General features: G+C 33.1%; 3 protein-coding genes across 3 annotated transcripts; 1 reads left to right on the forward strand and 2 right to left on the reverse strand.

Moving 5' to 3' along the window:
* The first annotated feature begins 11,475 nt into the window (after window positions 1-11,475).
* LOC120069724 (heavy metal-associated isoprenylated plant protein 39-like) lies at window positions 11,476-13,462 on the forward strand. The gene is made up of 3 exons (XM_039021512.1): window positions 11,476-11,533; window positions 12,070-12,145; window positions 13,133-13,462. Exons 1-3 carry the CDS (start codon window positions 11,522-11,524, stop codon window positions 13,381-13,383), a joined length of 339 nt encoding a protein of 112 aa, XP_038877440.1. The 5' UTR covers window positions 11,476-11,521; the 3' UTR covers window positions 13,384-13,462.
* Window positions 13,463-15,015: 1,553 nt separating this feature from the next.
* Window positions 15,016-15,898, reverse strand: LOC120069720 (uncharacterized protein PAM68-like). The gene has a single exon (XM_039021508.1). It carries the CDS (start codon window positions 15,755-15,757, stop codon window positions 15,200-15,202), a length of 558 nt encoding a protein of 185 aa, XP_038877436.1. The 5' UTR covers window positions 15,758-15,898; the 3' UTR covers window positions 15,016-15,199.
* Window positions 15,899-18,292: 2,394 nt separating this feature from the next.
* On the reverse strand, window positions 18,293-20,202 carry LOC120069716 (3-ketoacyl-CoA synthase 5-like). Its single transcript, XM_039021505.1, has one exon. The coding sequence runs from the start codon at window positions 19,972-19,974 to the stop codon at window positions 18,523-18,525; it is 1,452 nt and encodes a 483-aa protein (XP_038877433.1). The 5' UTR covers window positions 19,975-20,202; the 3' UTR covers window positions 18,293-18,522.
* Between the last annotated feature and the right edge of the window lie 293 nt (window positions 20,203-20,495).

Genomic DNA, 20,495 nt, shown 5'->3' on the forward strand with positions numbered 1-20,495 from the left:
GAGTTTTTGAGTTTTATAGAGAAATACAATAAACTAGGGCATCTCATACCCATGGTTTTTGCCATTTCGTATCTCATACCTGATATTTCTTCCACTTGCCCTAGGTTACTAACCTTTGGTATTTCTAGTCTTACTAGATGATTCTTAAACACTTTAGCCGAGAGAATCATTGTAAACATATTAGTATACAAATAAGTTTCTTATGGGGAATTCATCTTTTTCTCAATAATGGTTAGGAAACATATTTTCCTTCCACTACATTGAGGTACTCTCAACTCTTTGATTAAGATGGTCTGACCTGGCTTAACAACTCTTGTTAATAGTCAGAGCTAGAAATCTTAAATTCATTATACTTTGATCTTAGCCATTTAAATATCTGAATATTTGCTGATTGATATTAACAATTTGATTCTTAACAAAAGTTGCAATGAGATAGAACAAACATATTTCTTGAAAATGAACATTTCATTTAACACAAAAATATGTACAAAAGGTTCATTATAAGGTTTAAAGAAAGTAGGTAATTTACATCTTCATCAACAACCTCCCCTACTAGATGAGCTGAGCAAACGGTCTCCAGGATCTAAGCAGCCTGTTTGCCTTTCACTGCTCTCTTCTCTGCAAGATATTTAGGGCAATTTCTCTTCTAGTGCCCCAGCTCGTTTTAGTGGAAACATTTCCTTTTCTCTGCAGCGGTTTTCTTGCTCTTTTTACCAGCAGGTTTTTTCCCTTTCCCTTTGTCTTTCTTCGCTAGAATACTCTTAGTCTGCGAAGATGTGGCAATTTCAGGTTTGGAGGACATTCCTCTCTTTTCAGTAGAAGCAATATTTACTTCTGGTACTGGTTCCAGATCTTTAGTTCTCAACATGGTCTGAAAAGCCTACAACTCATTAAGCAGAGTTGTCAAGTTGTATTCAATTTTATTCATCAAGGCATTGGTACAAAATTGCAGAAAACTCTTTGGAAAAGATTCTAGAATAAAGCCAACTTGACTTCTTTCATCCATCATAGCACCGTTCACGTCAGCCACATTAAAGTGGACCATTATGTCCACGACATGTTCACGAACATTGGTCCTCTCTTTCATACGACTATTGTAAATGTATTTGATAGCATCATGCCTCAGGGTAAAGGACAGTTGTCCAAACATCCCTCTTAGAGATTCCCTAATCTCTTTGGCAGTGTTCATACCCTCATTTTTTTTTTTTTTGGCCAAAACGTCAGCCAGGCTAACGAGGATATAAGCACCGACTTTATCATTAGCCCTGATCCATTTATCAAATGCTTCCCGAACTGTTTGGTTGGTATTTGAGTAAGGAATGGGAGGAAATTCCTCCGTTAAGACAAATCTCAAATCGTCTATCATAAGTATTGTATTCAAATTTGATTTCCAGTTTACATAATTGTCTCCAATCAGTTTGTCTGAAGCTAGAAATTGTATAATAGAACCCATCATTCTGAAATTATAAACAAATTTTATAAGTGTATTGCTTTTAAATCCAATCAAGTTTTAGCAAAGTGATAATGCACCCATAATCATTATTTTTGCAACGATACTTAAGTGATTTAGAACAAATGCTACCGTGGGGCAGTCAAGAATTCCTTCACAAAAGCAAGACAATTCTTGACCAAATACTATATCTAAAATAACTCATGTTCCAATAGTCATTTAGTTATCGTTTTCAGTCAAGATCATTACTAACACTTAGTAAGTCTTGTAAGTGTAGACCTGCCATTTTCAGATCTTATAGAACGGTATGAGTATGCCTCCGAAATAGAACACAATACCCAAGACAGAACTATAAGACCCTATTCATTTTACTGAAGCCTGGGTTGTTCCAAATCCTATGTTACAACCTCCGTAGGGATCGTTGCGGTTAACGACTAGCTAGTGCCGCATGAAAAACGACAACAGGCGCAACATAAGAATCTCACGGTTCAAACTAATGGAGAAAACCATAGGACAATGTTGACACATTTCCTTCACCCATTTACTATGAAAGACTTCTCCCATTCACCTTGTTATTGACCCATGCAAATACTTTCCATATGGAGCAATCGAGGTAAAATCGACAAGAAACCGAGCATGGATCTCACAGTGTGAACTCTTGAGGACTTGAGAGCTAATAACTTTTATTCTCCCACTGAAGTGTTCTAAATGTTTTGGGTATATTTATACTTAAGTTAGATGGCTAATTTCATATAATCTAAGTCTAAGTAGTTTATCCAAATATAACTCTTATAATTGGATTTAACCTACAATGTCTAGGTGATAAACCATTTTATTACCTCACATCACTCACGAATGCTCATAAAACTGGTTACCATCACTCAATTATTCGGCTATAATCCCCAGGTAGGAGGTGTTTCGTAGGCCATCAACTTAAATACCCCCAGCCTTCGATATACTGGTTGAGTTTGTAACCATAGTTTTACAAGTTTAATGACCTATTTTAACTATTAAATCAGGTGGTTAACCGAAGTGAGTATGTAGTTGTTCTTTGTTATGGATTTTAAACGTCTAACCAATTTTATAACAACTTACAAAATTTAGACATGCTAAACATCCATGAAAAACAACGAAGGTATCTAAATAATTATTATATTAAACATAATCCTAACATGCATACTATATATCATAATAATTATAACATACTGTCAATGCATATAACATGCTTCCTACGGTGGGGTTTTAAATCTACATGGCATACTGTATGCATATACATGAATTTATTTAATTATCACATACATCTCATGCATAAACAATTAAATACTAACTGTTATGGTTTTCGTTTTGGCATAAACAAGCAAACGGATGGCTAACTATTACAAATAGCTTCATAACCATCTTTGAACTGCTCGAACCACTCAAAACCGAACCTAAAACAACTTAAACCGGGCTGAACGAGTCTGTACCGGACCAACAAAGACTGAATTGGACCAACCACAACCATTTAAGGCTGAACCGGATTGAACCTTGAGTAAATCGATCGAACCGATTGCACTCGGTTCAACCTCAATATGCTGCTAAGGCCGATACTGTAGCGCCTGGAGGTAATCGTCTAGCGTCGTCGCCTTGGGTTGAGAGGAAGTACACAATCGCATAGTGTTCACTGGAAGCTAGACAATCATTTAGCTCTATCGCATAGGACTAGGCGATCGTTTAGTTCCATCGCAGTGTAATCGTTTAGCTTCATCGCATAGAACATCATCGCCCAACGCATTCAAGTCATTGTTTAGTATCCACTGCAACTAAACGATCGCATAGCTCCATCGTATAGAACATCATGTAGCGTTTGGAGCTAAACGATCGTTTAATAACTGGACCTCAGTAATAGATTGAAGCTGAAGCTGAAAACTCTGGAACAACAGCTCGCCCTCCTTCGCTTGTTTCTTCAATTACATCTTAATTTCAACTCTAATGACTCTAAATAAATTAACTTCAATTACATCTTAATTTCAACTCTAATGACTCTAGATAAATTACAGACTCTTGCTAACACATAAATACTCATCAAATAAGAGTCAACTGCAAATTTAATTGAGAAATTAAAGAGAATTAAAATGCCAAAACAGAGAAAACCATAGCAGTACAACAATTTCATATATCTCATGAAAAAACACCCACCTTGCCAAAATTAGACCGAATTGAAAGCTTAAAAGATGCTCTCATACCAATTGTTAGAGTAACAACATGCAGCGGAAGTATCAAGGATTCATAAGCATTCTAGTTCACTAATTTTGGCAAAAACGAAAGCATGTTGCTCATAAAAATAGGTTTTCAGAACATACCTTTGAGGAACGCTTCAAGAAAACCGTCTGTTCAGCTGCTGTCTTCACTTGATATCACCATGAACAATCTCAAAGTGTTCCCTACTATGCTCTTGGAGCTTTAGATAGAGTTGTTGACTCAAGAATAGATTGTAGATATGGAGAAACAAGGGAAGCTCACAGCAGCAAGTTGAAAAAGACAACTTCTTCTTCACCACGATTTTTCTCTCTGAATCCTGTATTTTTCTACTTCTCCAACAACTCCAATCTACTTTATATATTAAGATGAACGTGCAAAGAGATGGAGTGCATGGCTTACAGCTCATGCTTGGAGAATCAAGGTAGAGAAGATCATGGTTTGTGTGTGAGCATAAAGATGATGATAATGGAAAAAACTATTTTTCCATTATGTGCAACCCATGCAAACTGATTTTTCCATTTTTCTTTTAAAATACAAAATGACTTTTAAATCATTTTAATTTAAAATTTTATTTTCTTAAATTAATTTAAAAAATTAATTAATTAAATATCAAATATTAAAAAAAAAAAAAATTGCACAATAATCATCTTTATATATTTAAATCATATTTAAATATTATTCTCCTTGTTCCGTTTAATTTGAACGTTTTCAAATTAATTTCTCAAGCTACCCTAAAGCGTACCCATTTAATGAGCTAGTAGGGGGATCTCGCGGACCTATAGATCATGGGCCTCCCAAACGATCCGAGATTAATCGGCTAAACTCATTAGACTGATCTAACCCCCATTCGTTAACTAATGGGTGATTCCACTAAAGCCCATAGCTGAACTCCTCTCACTGTAGATATATTATGTCCACTCGATATAACCATGATTAGTAAGTTAATCCTTCACAGGTTGCTCGTAATAATGGTTGGGTCGAATCTCTATTTTACCCCAAAAATTACCTCTTGTTCCTTAAGTTCCACTGATCCCCTAATGAACAATGGATTTGTGATCCAATCAACAAATCGAATCCCTCTCAGGCCAATGAGAGGGTGAGGCCTCTTGTTCAAGACCCAGAATCAGCACTTAAAAGGAACAACCTCTCTACTAACTCTAATCCGTTAGGAGTGAATTCTCTCTTGCATCTTATGTTCCCAGCTATTCATCTGGTCTTATCCCCAAAATGGTAAGCTTATTGAGCAGAGGCAGTTGGTCTACTCCCACCGTTTACAGATCAAAGGATAATCCCGAATAAACAAGATTTCATAGTTAGCACAGGATTAAGGTTAAGTTACCTAGGTCATCGCTTCAAAATCGCCAGTCTTAAACAGTAAACAGCGTTATAAAGTAAGAGTGACAGGTTTCATGGTCTAATCTTGCACAAAACTCATTTGCACATGACACCCCCACTCCTCATGTCTCAACATGCACGAATTAGGATCACTTCGTATGTAACACTTTACAACACTTTGTAACAAACATATTTTACAAGCATAGCTCATATCAAATTTTCATTTCCCATCAAGTCCACCATTATAAGTTTCCTTATAAAACCATACAAATCATGGTAAAACAAAATTAGGTTCAAAACTAAATTTTCATAAATCCAGTTCATATAAAACAAATGATAACCCAGAAATCATTATTCAAAGCATTTCTGTAATTATAGTCAAGTAAAATAGATCATGCCAAGACATTTCACAAATCATAACATAGTATCATACTTATATACTTTTCATATTAAAATACTCAAAATAAACCAGTCTCTATCACGGACACAAATTCCTCGGCTTACAGACCTTCTTGATCTCAATCTGACCTGAAACAAGATCCCAAGGTTACTAGACACTTACAAGAGGTCAAAATAACCCTAAATAGCCCTTAGTGATTCCATGACATCAATTAAACTCAACTTAAGCCCTAAACTTTCACATTTTACACTTTAAGCACATTTTTCTTAAAATACCCAAAATAACCTAAAAATTATTTTAGAGTCCAAAATTATTCATCTTAGGGCTAAGAAATATCGAGAAAATTCTAATTGAGTTTAAAAAAATCCTCACCAACACCCAGAAGGGCAAAAAACATGTCAATAGGTGTCAAAAATGGCAATGGGCGCTTGACTGAGAGTGTAGGCATGCACACGTGAGCGTGTGCATGTGGGGCTGTACGTGCCAGGCGCACCGAGATGGGTATGTGCGCAGGGGGTGATCAGATGGTTGGACGACAACCCTTCTATGTTTTTTCTCCTATTTTTCCAGTATATTTTGTCTTTATTTCATTAAATCCAGCCACAGTCACTTCAAATAACTTTTATAGAGCTCAAGAGAGACCTTAGAACTTACTAACCTTTACATTTCAAGCCTTAAATCCCACCAAAGACATCCCAAATAACCAAAACAAGACTCTCTAGTTTGCTCAATTTTTAGGCCATCTTGGATTTCTTCACGATTTCTCACCTTTTCTGGCCTCAAATCTTTATGGTAATCCTAGGGTTTGTTCTTCACTTGTTCCTCCTCAATTTGGCTTAAGAAAATCGAATTTTTCATGAGTAAAATTGAAGAACCGGCCATCTCTTTCTGCCTTATTAATTTAGTCGAATCTTGCCTTTTTCTTCCTCCAATGATATTCAGCCAGCCAGTTACTTCACAAGTCTAAATATGTGGTCTTCCCTTGTTTCTTCTCTTTTCCTTCACCTAAAAGTAATATGATAAACTATTAATTAATTTCTTAATTAATTCGTTTAATTTCGTCCAATTTAGTTAAATAAAACCCAACTTACACCCTTTGTCTTCCTTCCCTTTTTCTCAAATATTTGTCTTCTAACTTAACATTTAGCCAAATTTTCCTCATCCTTATTTAACTACTCCACATTCAACAAATGGACTAAAATTATTAATGAATACTAAGAAGAAAATTTTACACTTGAAAATTAAACACCAACTTCGAACTTCAACATTAAATCCAATTATGCATACTTTAGGGCTTATAATCGAAGTTGCTTATTTAAGTTAAACCTAAGCTTAAACAAGAGGAAAAGGCACAAGGACTTACAAATCAGTACCTCCTTTTTGATAATTTTGTCATGAAAATTCAGCGAAAGTCATCAAGAGAATACCTGAACATATTTGGCTCTTATTTATTGTTTTCTTTCCCAATTTGTTGTTGGCTTTTTGGCCATTAACATCAAATTAATTCATTTTAATTAATTGATTGATTGATGTTTTGATGATAACAAATCTACTTTTATTTATTGATAATTATAGTATTTTGGACCCTCCATTGCATAGAGTTCGGAATAACAAATCCAATGCATTTCGAATCGCTCAAATGAAAAAGTTATGGCCAAAACAAGCTTAACGAAAAATTACCCAGTGGTGACGTGGCAGTTTATTCATCAAAAAAGACCCAATTGAAAGGAGATATTTGGAGCTTTGAAAGAGTGACACATGGTAGGTTTTTTATTTTTGGATTTTTCTAAAAAGAAAATAAATTTAATATTATATAAGCTTGTGTGTAACGGCTAGTTTTGGACACATGGTGGGCATTTGCTTTTTGTTGGATTTTGAAAGAAATTATTTTAAAATATATAGTGTGTATGTATGTATCTAATGGCTAGTTGAGTTTAAATCTTCATCATTCAATCTTTTTTTACCAACATCCGATGGCCCAAATTGAATGTGATTTTCACCAACTTTCCTCCCTTTGTAAACACTTCATCTGTTCCAAAATTTTAATAACAATTTCATATCTTTTTACAATCCTCCATAATTCATTAAGCCTCCATTGTTGCTCTCTTCAAGCTTCATTATTTCTTCTTTTCATCTAGTTCTTGAGAGAGATTTATGTATTGTGAGGATTAATTTGTGTAAGCTTAACAACTGTAAATCCACTCTAAGAGTGTTCTTTAACATTTTCAAACTTTTTGTAAGGATTACTTTTGAACTTGAAAAAGAGTTGTTGTAGCGGTTTGAACCTCAACCATGGAAAGGATCGAGTTTGTTCTTGCATCTAGAAAAAGAACGTCATACTATTCGACTCTAAGTAGTTGAAAGAGTTAAGTTTGTAGTGACATACTCAAGATAAGCTTGGGAAATGGATGTAGGTCGGTTGTGTCAAACCACTATAAAATTCTCGAAGTCAATTTCTGTATCTCTCTCCTATTTAATTTTGTAATTAATTTGTTATTATATTTTGTTATTTGAAATTAATTGTAATTTTTGTTCTTGAAACTAACCGCTCATATTGGATTATTTTGATTGGTTGTTGTTGAATTTATATATCCATTATCAATCTTATTATTATAATCAAATTGAGTGCTTTAAAGTAGTATTATTAACTTCTTGATTATTTTGGGGTGAATTTATTTGCATGAATTTATTCTTGAATTTACTTATTAGCAAAAAGTTTTTTAACGTGTTATTTGGGCCTACATTTAGGGGGGAAAATTCGTTAAGTTAAATAAACCCTATTTACCCCCTCTTAGGTTGTCATACTGATCCTACAATTGCTTCTTTCACTGCATAGTTTCTCCACAAAACTTTAACTAATAGAACCCTCTTATTTCTCAACTCTTGTTCCTTCCTGGCTAAGATTTGTACAGGTTCTTCCTCATAGGCCAGGTTTTTCTTAAGCCATACTGATTGTGTTTCTAGAACATTTGAAGGATCTGGAACATATTTACGTAATATTGACACATGGAACACATCGTGTATCCTAGATAATTCTATTGGCAATGCTAAATGATACGCTAATAGTCTAATACGTTCTAAAATTTTGCAGAGTTCAATGAATCTTGGACTCTATTTTCCCTTCCTTCCAAAACTTAATACACATCTCCAAGGAGAAAGCTTCAGAAAAACTCTATTTCCTACCTCAAATTCCAGATCTCGATGGCACTTGTCAGCCTAACTTTTCTAATGATCTTGAGCCGTCTTAAGTTTCTCCTTGATTAACTTAATGGTATATGTAGTGATATGCACTAATTTTGGACCAAGTAATTTTCTTTTACCAACTTCATTCCAATATACTGGGGTTCTACATTTCCTCCTATACAATACCTTATACGGAGTTATTACGATGCTAGAATGATAACTGTTATTATATACAAACTCTGTTAATGGAAGATGAGAATTGCAGTTGCCTTTAAACTGTAGCACACAGGTTCGAAGCATATTCTCTAAGGTGTAAATAGTTCATTCTAGTCGTCCATCTATCTGAGGATGGAAGGCTGTACTAATCTAAATTTATTACCAAGAGTAATATGATAATATGATAAAATATTGACTAATTTCTTATTTAATTCATTTAATTTTCTCCAACCTAATTAAATAAACCCCAATTTATGCCTTTGGTCCTCCTTCCTCTTTCTTCAAATATTTATTTCTTTCCACCTCGCACTTAGCCAATTTTTCCTCATTCTTATTTAACTATTCCACATTCAACAAATGGGCTAAAATTATTAAAGAATATTAAGAAGAAAATTTTACACTTGAAAATTAAACTTCAACTTCCAACTTCAACATCAAATCTAATCCAAGTTGATTATTTAAGTTATCCTCGGATTATAAGCACACGACCTTCCATCTTCATCTCTTCTTCCTCGTGAAGCCATTTCCATCGTTGGTGCTCTTTGGTTTGACCATTTGTCACCACGCCAGTCATCCTTGTCAACCATCCACCATGTCGGTCGTCGTCCTCCTCTCACGCTGTCATTCGAATTGCACCAACCGTTGTCCGCTTCGCACTATCGCTCGTCGTCAATCTGAGTCATGCATCGTCTGTTTTTATCATCCTCCTCCCGCATATCATCTGTCATCCAATTTCTTTGCACCAACTTGTTCATCGTCCTCCGCTCAACAGTGTGGTCGCCAATGAGGATATGAAAAGGTTGACCAAAAAAATCGAAGATCTGGAGGAGAGGAATTTGGCCAAAAAGATGTAGGTTTCGAAGAAAGAATTTTGAGAAAGAAATTAAAGAATATGGAAAGTTGTGGGTATATAAAAAAAATATTATGATTTAATATATTTTTTTAAGAGCGCGTCTCATTCGAAACCCCTTTCTCTTTCCTATTTTAAAAAAATGTATAATTAATTTATGGTAATTCAACTATTTTTTTTTTTTTTTTTTTAGTAATTTTAGAGCCAACTTATAAGTATAACTAATTAAACGTTCTTATAAATAATGAAAAAAATTGGACATACCTAAATTATAGAGTTTTTATTAGGATATTATGTGTTGTTATCTCTTTTTCATAAGAAGCTCGAGTTGGGTTCATAAGGTACACATGGAAAGTGTGCCAGGATATGGTAACGACCCTCCTTGCAACTGCATGAAACTCGTATGTCTCAGCAAGCTTGATCGGGTCAGCACTACCGTCATACTCCATGATATGGTGAGTTTGAAGCACTTTGGGAGTGCTTCAGCCACAATGTCGTTCGTGAAAGGGATGTTATTCTTTTTCAATAGTTATACAGTGAGTTTCACGAGCTCAAGTGGTGTGTCATCACCTTTTTTGGTCGTTCGGGCCTCGACTTGTTTTAGGATCTCCAACTTCAACCTCTTATAGTTAAGATTCTCTTTTTTGTTCGGTCAAAAAACCCATTGACTGAGGCAATGAGTAATCATGGTGACATTGTTCTCTACCAGCTGTTGGTAGGGGATGAGCCCAACCACAATTGGTCTAACATTGATCTGCGCAACCTCCTAGAGTAGAATCTAGTGTTATGACTTTCTTCTTCCCTTTCAGTGAGGCGACACTGTCTTTATAATAGCCTCCATTCAGGACCTAAACTCAGACATTATCACTTGGAAGCTAGAGAAGTATTTGAAGCAGTGTTAGTCCTCCTAGCTCTCGTTGGACTGGCATTGATATATATATATATATATATAACACTCTATTATTGTGTGATTTTTACTCTAAGGGTACTTGACTCAAGAAATTAAAGTGAGGTGGAGTTGTGAACTTCCCTTCCTTGTTTGGTCTACGAAATTTGTGGATCCCATGACTAAAAACATTATTTTTATGTTTTATTAACTTCTTACCTTATGATATTTAAAAATATTTTAAAAAAAGTTGTGGATCCATGGACTTTCATCACTCCCCAAACTTCACAATTTCCGTCTTTACTCCAAACACTCTTGAAATATTTAGAATCCAAATAGTTTACTCTAGATAGAAACACAAATCTTAACTAGTTGAAATATATCAAATTAATATTAGAATGAATTTGTTATATACCATAAATTAGCTGTTAATTAGAAAGTAAAAATTATAATTTATTGCCCCCATGTAAAAGAGGTATTAAAAAAAGAAGTGCACATGTGAAATAAGAGAGCAATCGTGGATGTCTTATTTGAGAATAATAGTCAAATATAAGAAATTAGTATTGAAGTTTAGAGGACACTACAAGTTAAACTTAAACCAAACGACACGTTCAACTTTATATTGATGTTTAATGCAACATTGTCCATCAAAATTCCAATGGCTTCGATTTTATCTATTTCATTGATAAAGGTTTCACACATTAGAAAATTAGGATCTTATACAATATGATATCAAAATTTAATTAACTATCTGACTGGAAGTGTTCGATATTATTATTTATAATCATTGTTTTTCCATGTCAAAATCAGTAATATTGACTTTGTTTCAAGTTCTACTGACTTTTCTCTTCAACATGCATTCCCAATTTCTCTATAAAATCTTGTCATTTTATTATAAGTGATCATAATAATACCATTTTCTTCCCTTCTTAAATCTTCTTCAACTTGCTCCCCCTCTCTATGGAGGTGAAGGTTAGAAAGTTCACTTTTGTTGTAATTCTGTGATTTATTTGAATTTCTAATTTCTTAGCAATATATTAAATTATTCACTTTTATTTAGTGTCTTTTTTTTTTTTTTGTGGGAAAATTAAATCTCTCTAACCGTGTTTTGTTCATCAAAACTAAGATCATTTTAGTACTAAATTAACAACTTTGTGTAAAATAAAAAATTTTAGAAATAATAAAAGTAATTGAGTTCTATTAATAATTTGACATGTTGATGTTTAACATGGCTCATTAAACGAGTAATTGCAATGGGTGTCAATTATGAATAGACATTAAAAAATACTAGATCTTTTAACAATTACTAAACATCATTAAATGGGCTTTTTGTTGTTTCAACAAATAAGGAAAATACTTACCAATCAAAAAGAGCTTAGCTCAACTGATATTTATATGTGTTGCAAAAGGTTCGCATCCTCATTTAACAAAAAAAAAAACAAAGAAAAAAATTGTCATCCTTACAAAATTACTATACATTACCGTACCAAGTTCATTTTTGTGGGCAGAAAATAGTTCTGGAAATGTTGATCTATGATGAAAAAGAGAGGAGAAAAGCTATGAAGATAGTTTCTGAACTAACCGGTAATTATTAAGGTTCCGTTTAGTAATCGTTTATGTTTTAAAAAAAAAATATTTCATCTACATTTCTTACCATGATTTACATTTTTCTTAACTACAATTTTGGATCTTTAGCTAAATTTTAAAAACAAAAATAACTACTTTTTTTTAGTTCTCAAAATTGAGTTTCGTTTTTTAAACCATTATTGAAAAGTAGATAATAAAAGAATGAATCTGAAGGTAGATGTAATATCCATAGACTTAAATTTTAAAATAAATAAATAAATAAACTAACCATTATAGAGCTTAATTTAACCTATGTTTCAAAGGGTTTAAGTTTTGTTGAGATTTAAGTGATTAGACTGAACATTTCACCTAAAATATTTTTATTATATTTGCAGGGTTCTACAACCATTTAAAATGATTTTTATTTGAAAAAATGAAGTGGAGAAATAAATTATTTAGAATAAAACGCTTAAATAACAAATTCTAAAAAGGAATTTTTTAGTGGTTAGTTGAACAATCCTTTCAAATTTTGATGATATATGAAAATGACTAAAATACTCTCACGCTACCTTCACTCTCCTATGAATTATAAAATGTTTTCGGAAAAAACAACACATTTAGGCCTATTTAACTTTAAAAAATAAAGTGTTCTTTTGAAAAAAAAAATCATTTTTATTTAAACTTGATAAAAATTGTTTGAAAAAAACTGAAAGTATTTCCAAAGTTATTTTGAATGCATCTCAGTTTTTTTCAAAACAATTTATTTTCAAAATTAAATACCTATTTTTATTCAAATTAATTAAAATTGGATCTTTAAAGATATATAAATAAAAGGTGTGTTTGGATTAACTTTCGAAGTGTTTAAATAAATATTTTTAAATGAAAAAAATATATATTTAAAAATACTTAAAAAGAAAAATCCAAACGAATCCTAAATTTAAACTAACCTTAAATTACAAATACCAAAATTATATGTTGACATTATTTATTTATTTATTTTTAAAGGGGTGAATTCAATTTCGATGGAAATGAAAGAGAAGAAAATGACCGTGACTGGGGAGGTTGATCCAATATGCGTGGTGCGAAAACTAAGAAAGTTTCGTCAAACAGAAATAATCTCAGTGGGACCGCTAAAAGAAGAGGAGAAAAAGAAAGAAGATAAATTGCCTGAGATTCTTGACTATAGAAATAATATTCCATTTTATTTTATTGAAGAAATGTCATATGGACATCCTTCTTCCTGTGTTATTTTATAGTTAAATTTGAATATTCAACTCTATAAATATAGGTGAACGGTTTACTTTAGAGATGTATTAATGTGTATGATTATAATTACTAGCGGAGTCTTAAGATACTACTTAGTTATTCAAATTTATATGCCCATAAAAAGTAATAATTAGGTTTGTATGGTTGTTTTCTAGGATTAGTTTCTGTAATTTATAAAGCAAGATACGGCTATACGATACAAATACGATCGGATACGGTAATTCATCAATTTTTAAAAAATTAAGATAGATACGTCATTTTTTAATATTTTTTTTAATATATATTTCTAAAAAATGATCATACTGATACGTTAAATATATTTTTTTTTCTTTAAAAAATATAAGATATAGATAAATTTAGCATATAAGTTAATAACATTACAAACACTGAAATACAATAAGAAAAGTAATATCTAAGATATTGAAGTACAATAATTAATAAAATGCAATAGAAAAGTGACTCATATTGCAAAGAAGAAGAAGACAAAGAAGATTAGAAAAAGAAGTATGAAGATAAACGAACAACTTATTGTTGAATATATCCAAATGGTTTATATTTTGGTGGACTTTGTGGGGACTCAAATGTGAAGATGGAGATTAGATAATTCTAGTCTAAGGTTTGGTCCGTTATTTATTTAGTTATTTCTTTTAGTTTTGGACTGAGTAGTGAGCTTTTTAAATAGGTTATCTAATTTTAGATGAGGAAGGATTAGATGAGTTACTTGTCTTTTTTCTTTAAAAAAAAATATGCATAAAAATAGATACGTCAAATCGCGTGTCAAATACGTATCTGGAAAGTATCTAAAAGTATATCCAATACGTGTCTGATATTTTTTGCCTCACATGAAGTATCTGTACTTCATAGTTTGTAATTGTATATATGTGTGTGTGATGATTTGATTAATCAATAGATATTTCAACAAATAAACATAAATTAATTCATCATATTCCAACTCAAGTATAATTCAACGGTTGGGTATAGATTAGACATGTATTACCTCTTTCCAACTCATTCTCCTCCCCAAAATCTTAAATTTTCATACCTGAAACATTTTTGACAAGTTGTAGATGATTTATAGTCTTTTTTTTTTCTTTTCTAGTTCAACAATATGTCTTGTGGAGGATTCGAACCTCTAATCTTTTGATCGATAGTTCACACTTTATGTCAATTGAGTTATGCTCTTGTTGATATAGCTATCATCAATTGATTTAATAAAAAAACCACTCAAATTAATGAAAATACATGAGTGTTTGGGATAAGAAGTTGGTTATTATAGTCCTAGATTATTAAAGTTGGGATAAGTTTATAATAGTTTGTGTTTGAGGTGTAGATTATTTTATTTTGGGTTATAATAATAGTATGTGTTTGAAGTATTTAAGAATAAAATATTAAACACAGTAGCAAAGAATTAAAAAAATGATGTATGTAAAATAATAAATAATAAATAAATGGAGGTTTGAAAATAGTGTTAGTGTAGCTAATTAGAGAATAAAAAATAATATTTATTATAACAAAAAGTGGTTACTATAGTCTTAGGATAGTTCTTACTCCAAACATATCCTCAATTTTACATTTGGAATAGTTATAGGTAGGTTTATAGTGCAGGTGTGTGTATATATATATTAGAGAAAAACAGAAATCATATTTGAAAAGCAAAAACCACAAATTATATAGTAATTACTTTATGCATACAAATTACATAATAATCTATGCATTTTTGGCTACATTTCAAAAAAAGAAGAAGAAAGGAGAGACTTATCCGGGTTATGGTACCTCCGTAACCAAACAGAGGGCCGATTATTTTCCTCAGCGCCTGGCTTCTTCATCTTCCTCCTTCCACATTTCAACCCAATTCTTCTGCGCCTCTTCCCATCCGAACACAGATCCTTTCTTCTCCGGATCCAAACTCGTCGATAACGTCCCGTAAGCAATTCCCATCGTCGAAGCTCCGAATGTCAAGAAAGTCGTCAAAAATGGCAGCCAAATCGGCACATCCCAAACGTTTTGCTCCTTGATCGCCTGGAAAATCTTCAGCAATGTCACACCGAAGGCCATCGGAACTCCGACGAAAGCCAAGATTCTCGTTATAATCCTGCTGTATACGGCTTCTGGAATTTCGTCGTCGTCGTCTTCCTTCTTGTTGTTTTGGCCGGAAAGCTTTTTCGCTTCGATTTCTCTGTCTTTCGCCGTCGACGGAGAACCACTGAAGCCCTTGGCGTTTACTTGGACTTGACCTCTGGATATTCTCGTGAAATTGCTGAGTTTCTTCGTGATTGTTGAGTCGTTGATTCGGCTTCTTTGATTCCATGGCGGAGGCTTCGAGAGGAGGAGAGCTTGGCAAAAGGAACACACTAGGGCTTTCATGGCGACTTGGTTTTGATTCTGTTTTTAATTTTCGTCTGTTTGTTTTAATCGCCGGAAATCTTATCCGAAAGCTTTATTAGGTGAACGGTGGTGTTTCAATTTTCAGCACGAAGAGATTTTTTTTTTTTAATATTTGATAATTGATACGTTTGTAACTTTTTTTTCATTTTTTTTTTTTATAGATACTACCGTTTTATGCCTTAAAAGCTGTTCTTAACAGGGTGTTCAAAAAATTCGACTACCCGAATAAAATCTATGAATCCAATTCAACCTTTTATGGGTTGTATTAGTTTACAGGTTCATCTAATATAATCCGAATCAACCTGAATTTATTATAAACTTTAAAATATATTTTTTATTATTTATAACATAATTATTTATACATTTTAATTTTCTTTAATTCCAATTTTTTTTTAATAATTCATTCTTCAATAACTCTTAAAATAGTTTCTTTTGCACTTTAAAAAAAATTTCATTATATAATTATAAATTGAGTTGTTAATCTTAATTCAATATATAAAAATAATTAAATTAGATTTTTACATATTTACGTTTTGTTCTTTTTAGAATAAAATTTTGAATAAATGATCCGATTAACCGAACCAATCCAACCCAAATATTTTATGGTTGGATTGGGTTTAAGGGTTATTTTGGTGGAAATTGGGTTGGGTCTAAAAAATCTTTCAACTCATCCCAACTTAATTGACATTGATAAATAGACATATCTATGTCTGCTACTGAGATTGTGGATACTACGAATGTCTATCAGTGTCTATCATTTTCTATTAGACAATGACATTTGTAATATTTGAAAATGTTAAGCAATTCCATTATATATATATATACTCTCATTTTTTTTACTGATTTATTTCGGAGCGGATCCTCTATTATACAACTACTAGTTATATATTTATTTATTTATTTTCATCATCCAAGAAAATTTTTTGTTATCAAATTTCACCACAGCATCACACCAAATATCAATTAAATTTAATGCCAATTAAAAAATGGTGACCCGAAATTGAAATTTTGAGGCAAATATGTGGCAAGCTAAAAAAATGTCATGTGTCTCATTTATGGTCAGACTAATCATAATGATGGTTACGTATAAATATTGCACTTATTGTAGACAAAATACTATTATTTATATAATCAACAACCCTACAATATATTTTAATAGTCATCAGTCTTATAATAGTCGGAAGTGGTTGTCGAAGTTGATTATCGAAGATGATTTTCATTGAAGTTTGTAGTCGGAGCCTGAAGTTGGTTGCATGAAGGTGGTTTGGAGTTGGTTGTCGGAGGTGGTTTTCGGAGCCCGAAATTGGTTGTGCGAAGTTGATTGTCGAAGATGATATTTTTTGAAGTTTTGTAGTCGGAGGTTATCGGAGCCCGAAGTTGATCACGTGAAGGTGGTATTAGAGTTAGAATTTGTCATCGGAGATGGTTGTTGAAGCCCTGAGTTGGTCCTCGGAGTTGCTCACTCGAAGGTGGTCAACAAAATTGATCGTCGAAGGTGATTTTCATTGGAATTTATAGTCGGAGGTATTTTTTGGAGCCTACAAAGGTGGTTGTTGAAGCTGGTCACCAGAGTTTGTTGTCAGAGGTGGTTTTCGGAGCCTGAAATTGGTCGTCAGAGTTGGTCGTGTGAAAGTGATCGTTGGAGTTGAGTCACTAGAGTTATCATCAGAGGTAGTTGTTAGAGCCTGGAATTGGTCGTGCGAAGGTTGTCGAATGTTGTAGTTGGTCGCCAGAGTTTTAATTGGAGTTGGTTGTTGGAGTTGTAATTGAAGGTGGTTATCAAAGCCCATAGTTGGTCATTGGAGTTGTAATCGGAGGTGGTTTTCGGAGCCCGGAGTTGGTTGTCGGAGTTATCATCGAAGATAGTTCTCGAGGCCCAGAGTTAGTTATGGAAGTGTGACAGCAATAGTCATCGATAGTGGCTGATGGTGGAGCCATTGAAAACATTGGAATAAGAGAGAGTTTGGGTGAGTTGGTAAAATATACAAACTAAACTCCACTAACATTTAAAGTTGGTGACCTAAACATTGAGTTGATATATTATACCAACTCAACTCAACTCATGTTGGTAAGACAAACACCTCCTTAAAGTGGGAGGTTTATTGGAGATGAGCTTTTTTTGGATTGGGGATGAGGCAATGTAACGAGGTGTAGTGATATTATCACATAATATAAAATTATTAAAATTTGTCACTTCACCTTGTCATGTCACTTTTCTATTAGTTAACTAACGGTCAAAATTAATTCAGAGATCATTTAGAAGTATTTTTCAAACCTCAAGGACTAAGGTGTCTCTTTTCAAACTTTAGGGACCAAATAGACATCATCAACTTCAAATATTTGAGACCAAAAATGCATTTACCCTTAATTCAATATATGAAAAATAATTAAGTCAAATTTTTACGTATTAATATTTTACTTTCTTTAGAATAAAATTTTAAATAATTGATCCGAATAACACAAACTAACCTAATACAAGTATTTCTTGATTGGGTTGAGTTTGGTTCATTTTTTTATGAGGATTACTTGGATAGAATAAGTTTAAATCTCAACAAATTTGATTAGATCTAAAAAGTCCTTCAACTCTTCCTAGAAGAGGATATATGGGGTAAAAGTGGAAAACAATCCCTTATTTTAGACGCATGTCTTCCACGAATAGACATTTTTCAGTAAAATCTAAAATTGGACATTTATCAAATTGTGTCTCGAATTTTAGCCATTTATGGCAATTTCTCTTTGTGGAGTTAGGTTGATGGGCCTAAAATAGGATACTGGTCGATTACTTGGGCCCATGGATCATTGTTGGACTCTCCAACAATGGGCCTAATACACTCCCAAATCAAACTCACACATTTGGGCCCAGTTCCCAACCCAATTTGCCACACTCTCTCTCCTTTTTCAATTCTTTCCTTAGCTTCCAAATAAGCAAGTTCATACCACAACGAAGAAGACGATTGGTTTCCAAATCTATGCAGAGTCATCAACGCCGCTTCCATCTCCTCATCCTTAAGCTTTAGTACTTTTCCGATCTCCCTTATCACCGCACCCCCTGACACTGGCAAGCAAAAATGCTGAATCACCGTCTTGAAATTCGGGATGTAAATTTCTTGCCATTTGTCCAAAAACCGCTTTCTTACCCTCGAAACCCCATGCCGTAGTTTCTCCGACAACGGCAAAATTGAAGCACCCAGAATCTCCATATTTGATCGGAGATTTTCTCCGACGACCTGAACTACACCCTTTGTCAGACTGACGCCAAGCTTTCCGTCCTTATCCTCTTCGCGTATGGCTGAAAGGTAACTTTTGTCGTCGAATGCTCTCTGTGTTCTAAGCGTTTTAATTAGTTTATATTTTGAAGATTCTTTCGCTTGTGTTTTGTTAGAGAGCAGAATAGCTGCACTGCCCATTCGGAAGAGACAATTAATGATCAATTTAGAGTGTTCATTTCCTGGATACCAACCGTTCGACAAAATTTCTGTACTAAGCACAACTGCATTTGAGTTTTTGTGAACTTGAAGAAGATTTTCAGCTAATTGAATGGCAACAGCACTTGCACTGCACCCCATCCCAGAGAGATTATAGCTTTTAATATCACTTTTCATAGAATATTTGTTGATGACTATGGATGACAAAGAAGGAGAAGGGCAAAAGCCACTGCAATTGACAATAAGAATATCAATGTCTTGAGAAGAGAGATGGGTTTTGGTTAAAAGGTCATCCATAACAGGAAATAGAACCATATGAACTTCATTGATGGATTCCTGTTGATGGGTTTTGTGTGGAATGAAGTGTAAGGCTGGAGGAATACATGTTTGTTCACTTAGTCCAGAAGATCTGAGAGTTTTCTCCATGAAAAAGAGGCTATCCTTATTGAAGGTATCAAGCAACATTGCATTTCGAAGGAAAGTAGAGAAAAGGATTGTGCAGGAGGTGGGTGGTTTGAGGCATGAGAAGTCAACTAAATAGACTGCAGGTGAAGGTTTGATGATGATGAAGATGACATAAGTAGAAAGTAAGAGGAAGATATGGAGAATGGGATCAGTCCATCCTTTTAAGAAAATATGAGTTTCCAAGGAAAGTATGAGAATGAGAATGAATAAATTTTGAAGTTGCAGGAAAGTCAAGTGAAGGTGACTGAATAATTGAGTGGAAGGGAGTATAGTGCCGCCATGGCTGACCTTGGGAGCATATTCCATTTGTTATGGAGGAAAAGTACAAAACAGAGGTAAAGTTGATTTGATACTGATTTTACTTTGCTGTATTGAGCTCATCTAGGCACAGCCATATATATATATATAGGAAACTGCCTCACTACGTCAATGGATTGATTTTAAAACGTTTAAATCATCTTAGGTTCAAAATTAATCAACAGCATATCTCTATTACTTTTAAAATTAGAAATGTTGATGAAATTATTGATAAAATATCGATATTTTTGAAAAACAATATAAAAACAAAAAATTCCAAAAAAAAATTAATGAGTAAATAAACTTTTTTTTTTTTTTTTTTTTAACGATTTTTAAACAAGTTAACACGTTTTCTATTTATATTATATTTACATTAGTGGCATTTTATAAGATTCGTAAATGTTTCTATGATATAATGGAAGTATCAATTTTCCTCTTATTTTGATATCGGATCCATGAAAACGTGTAAATATCGATGGAAACATCTAAATTTAATGCTATGTTTCAAACTATTAGACTTATTTAAAAGT

Source organism: Benincasa hispida, unplaced genomic scaffold, assembly GCF_009727055.1.
Source record: "Benincasa hispida cultivar B227 unplaced genomic scaffold, ASM972705v1 Contig557, whole genome shotgun sequence".
NCBI lineage: Eukaryota > Viridiplantae > Streptophyta > Magnoliopsida > Cucurbitales > Cucurbitaceae > Benincasa > Benincasa hispida.

Excerpts from the sequence above, each read along its gene's own strand:
- LOC120069724 (XM_039021512.1), top strand. Across the intron at positions 12,146-13,132 it reads GATAGTTTCTGAACTAACCG|GGGTGAATTCAATTTCGATG; the intron begins GTAATTATTAAG and ends TTATTTTTAAAG.
- LOC120069720 (XM_039021508.1), bottom strand. The coding sequence starts at position 15,757 with ATGAAAGCCCTAGTGTGTTCCTTTTGCCAAGCTCTCCTCCTCTCGAAG.
- LOC120069716 (XM_039021505.1), bottom strand. The coding sequence starts at position 19,974 with ATGGAATATGCTCCCAAGGTCAGCCATGGCGGCACTATACTCCCTTCC.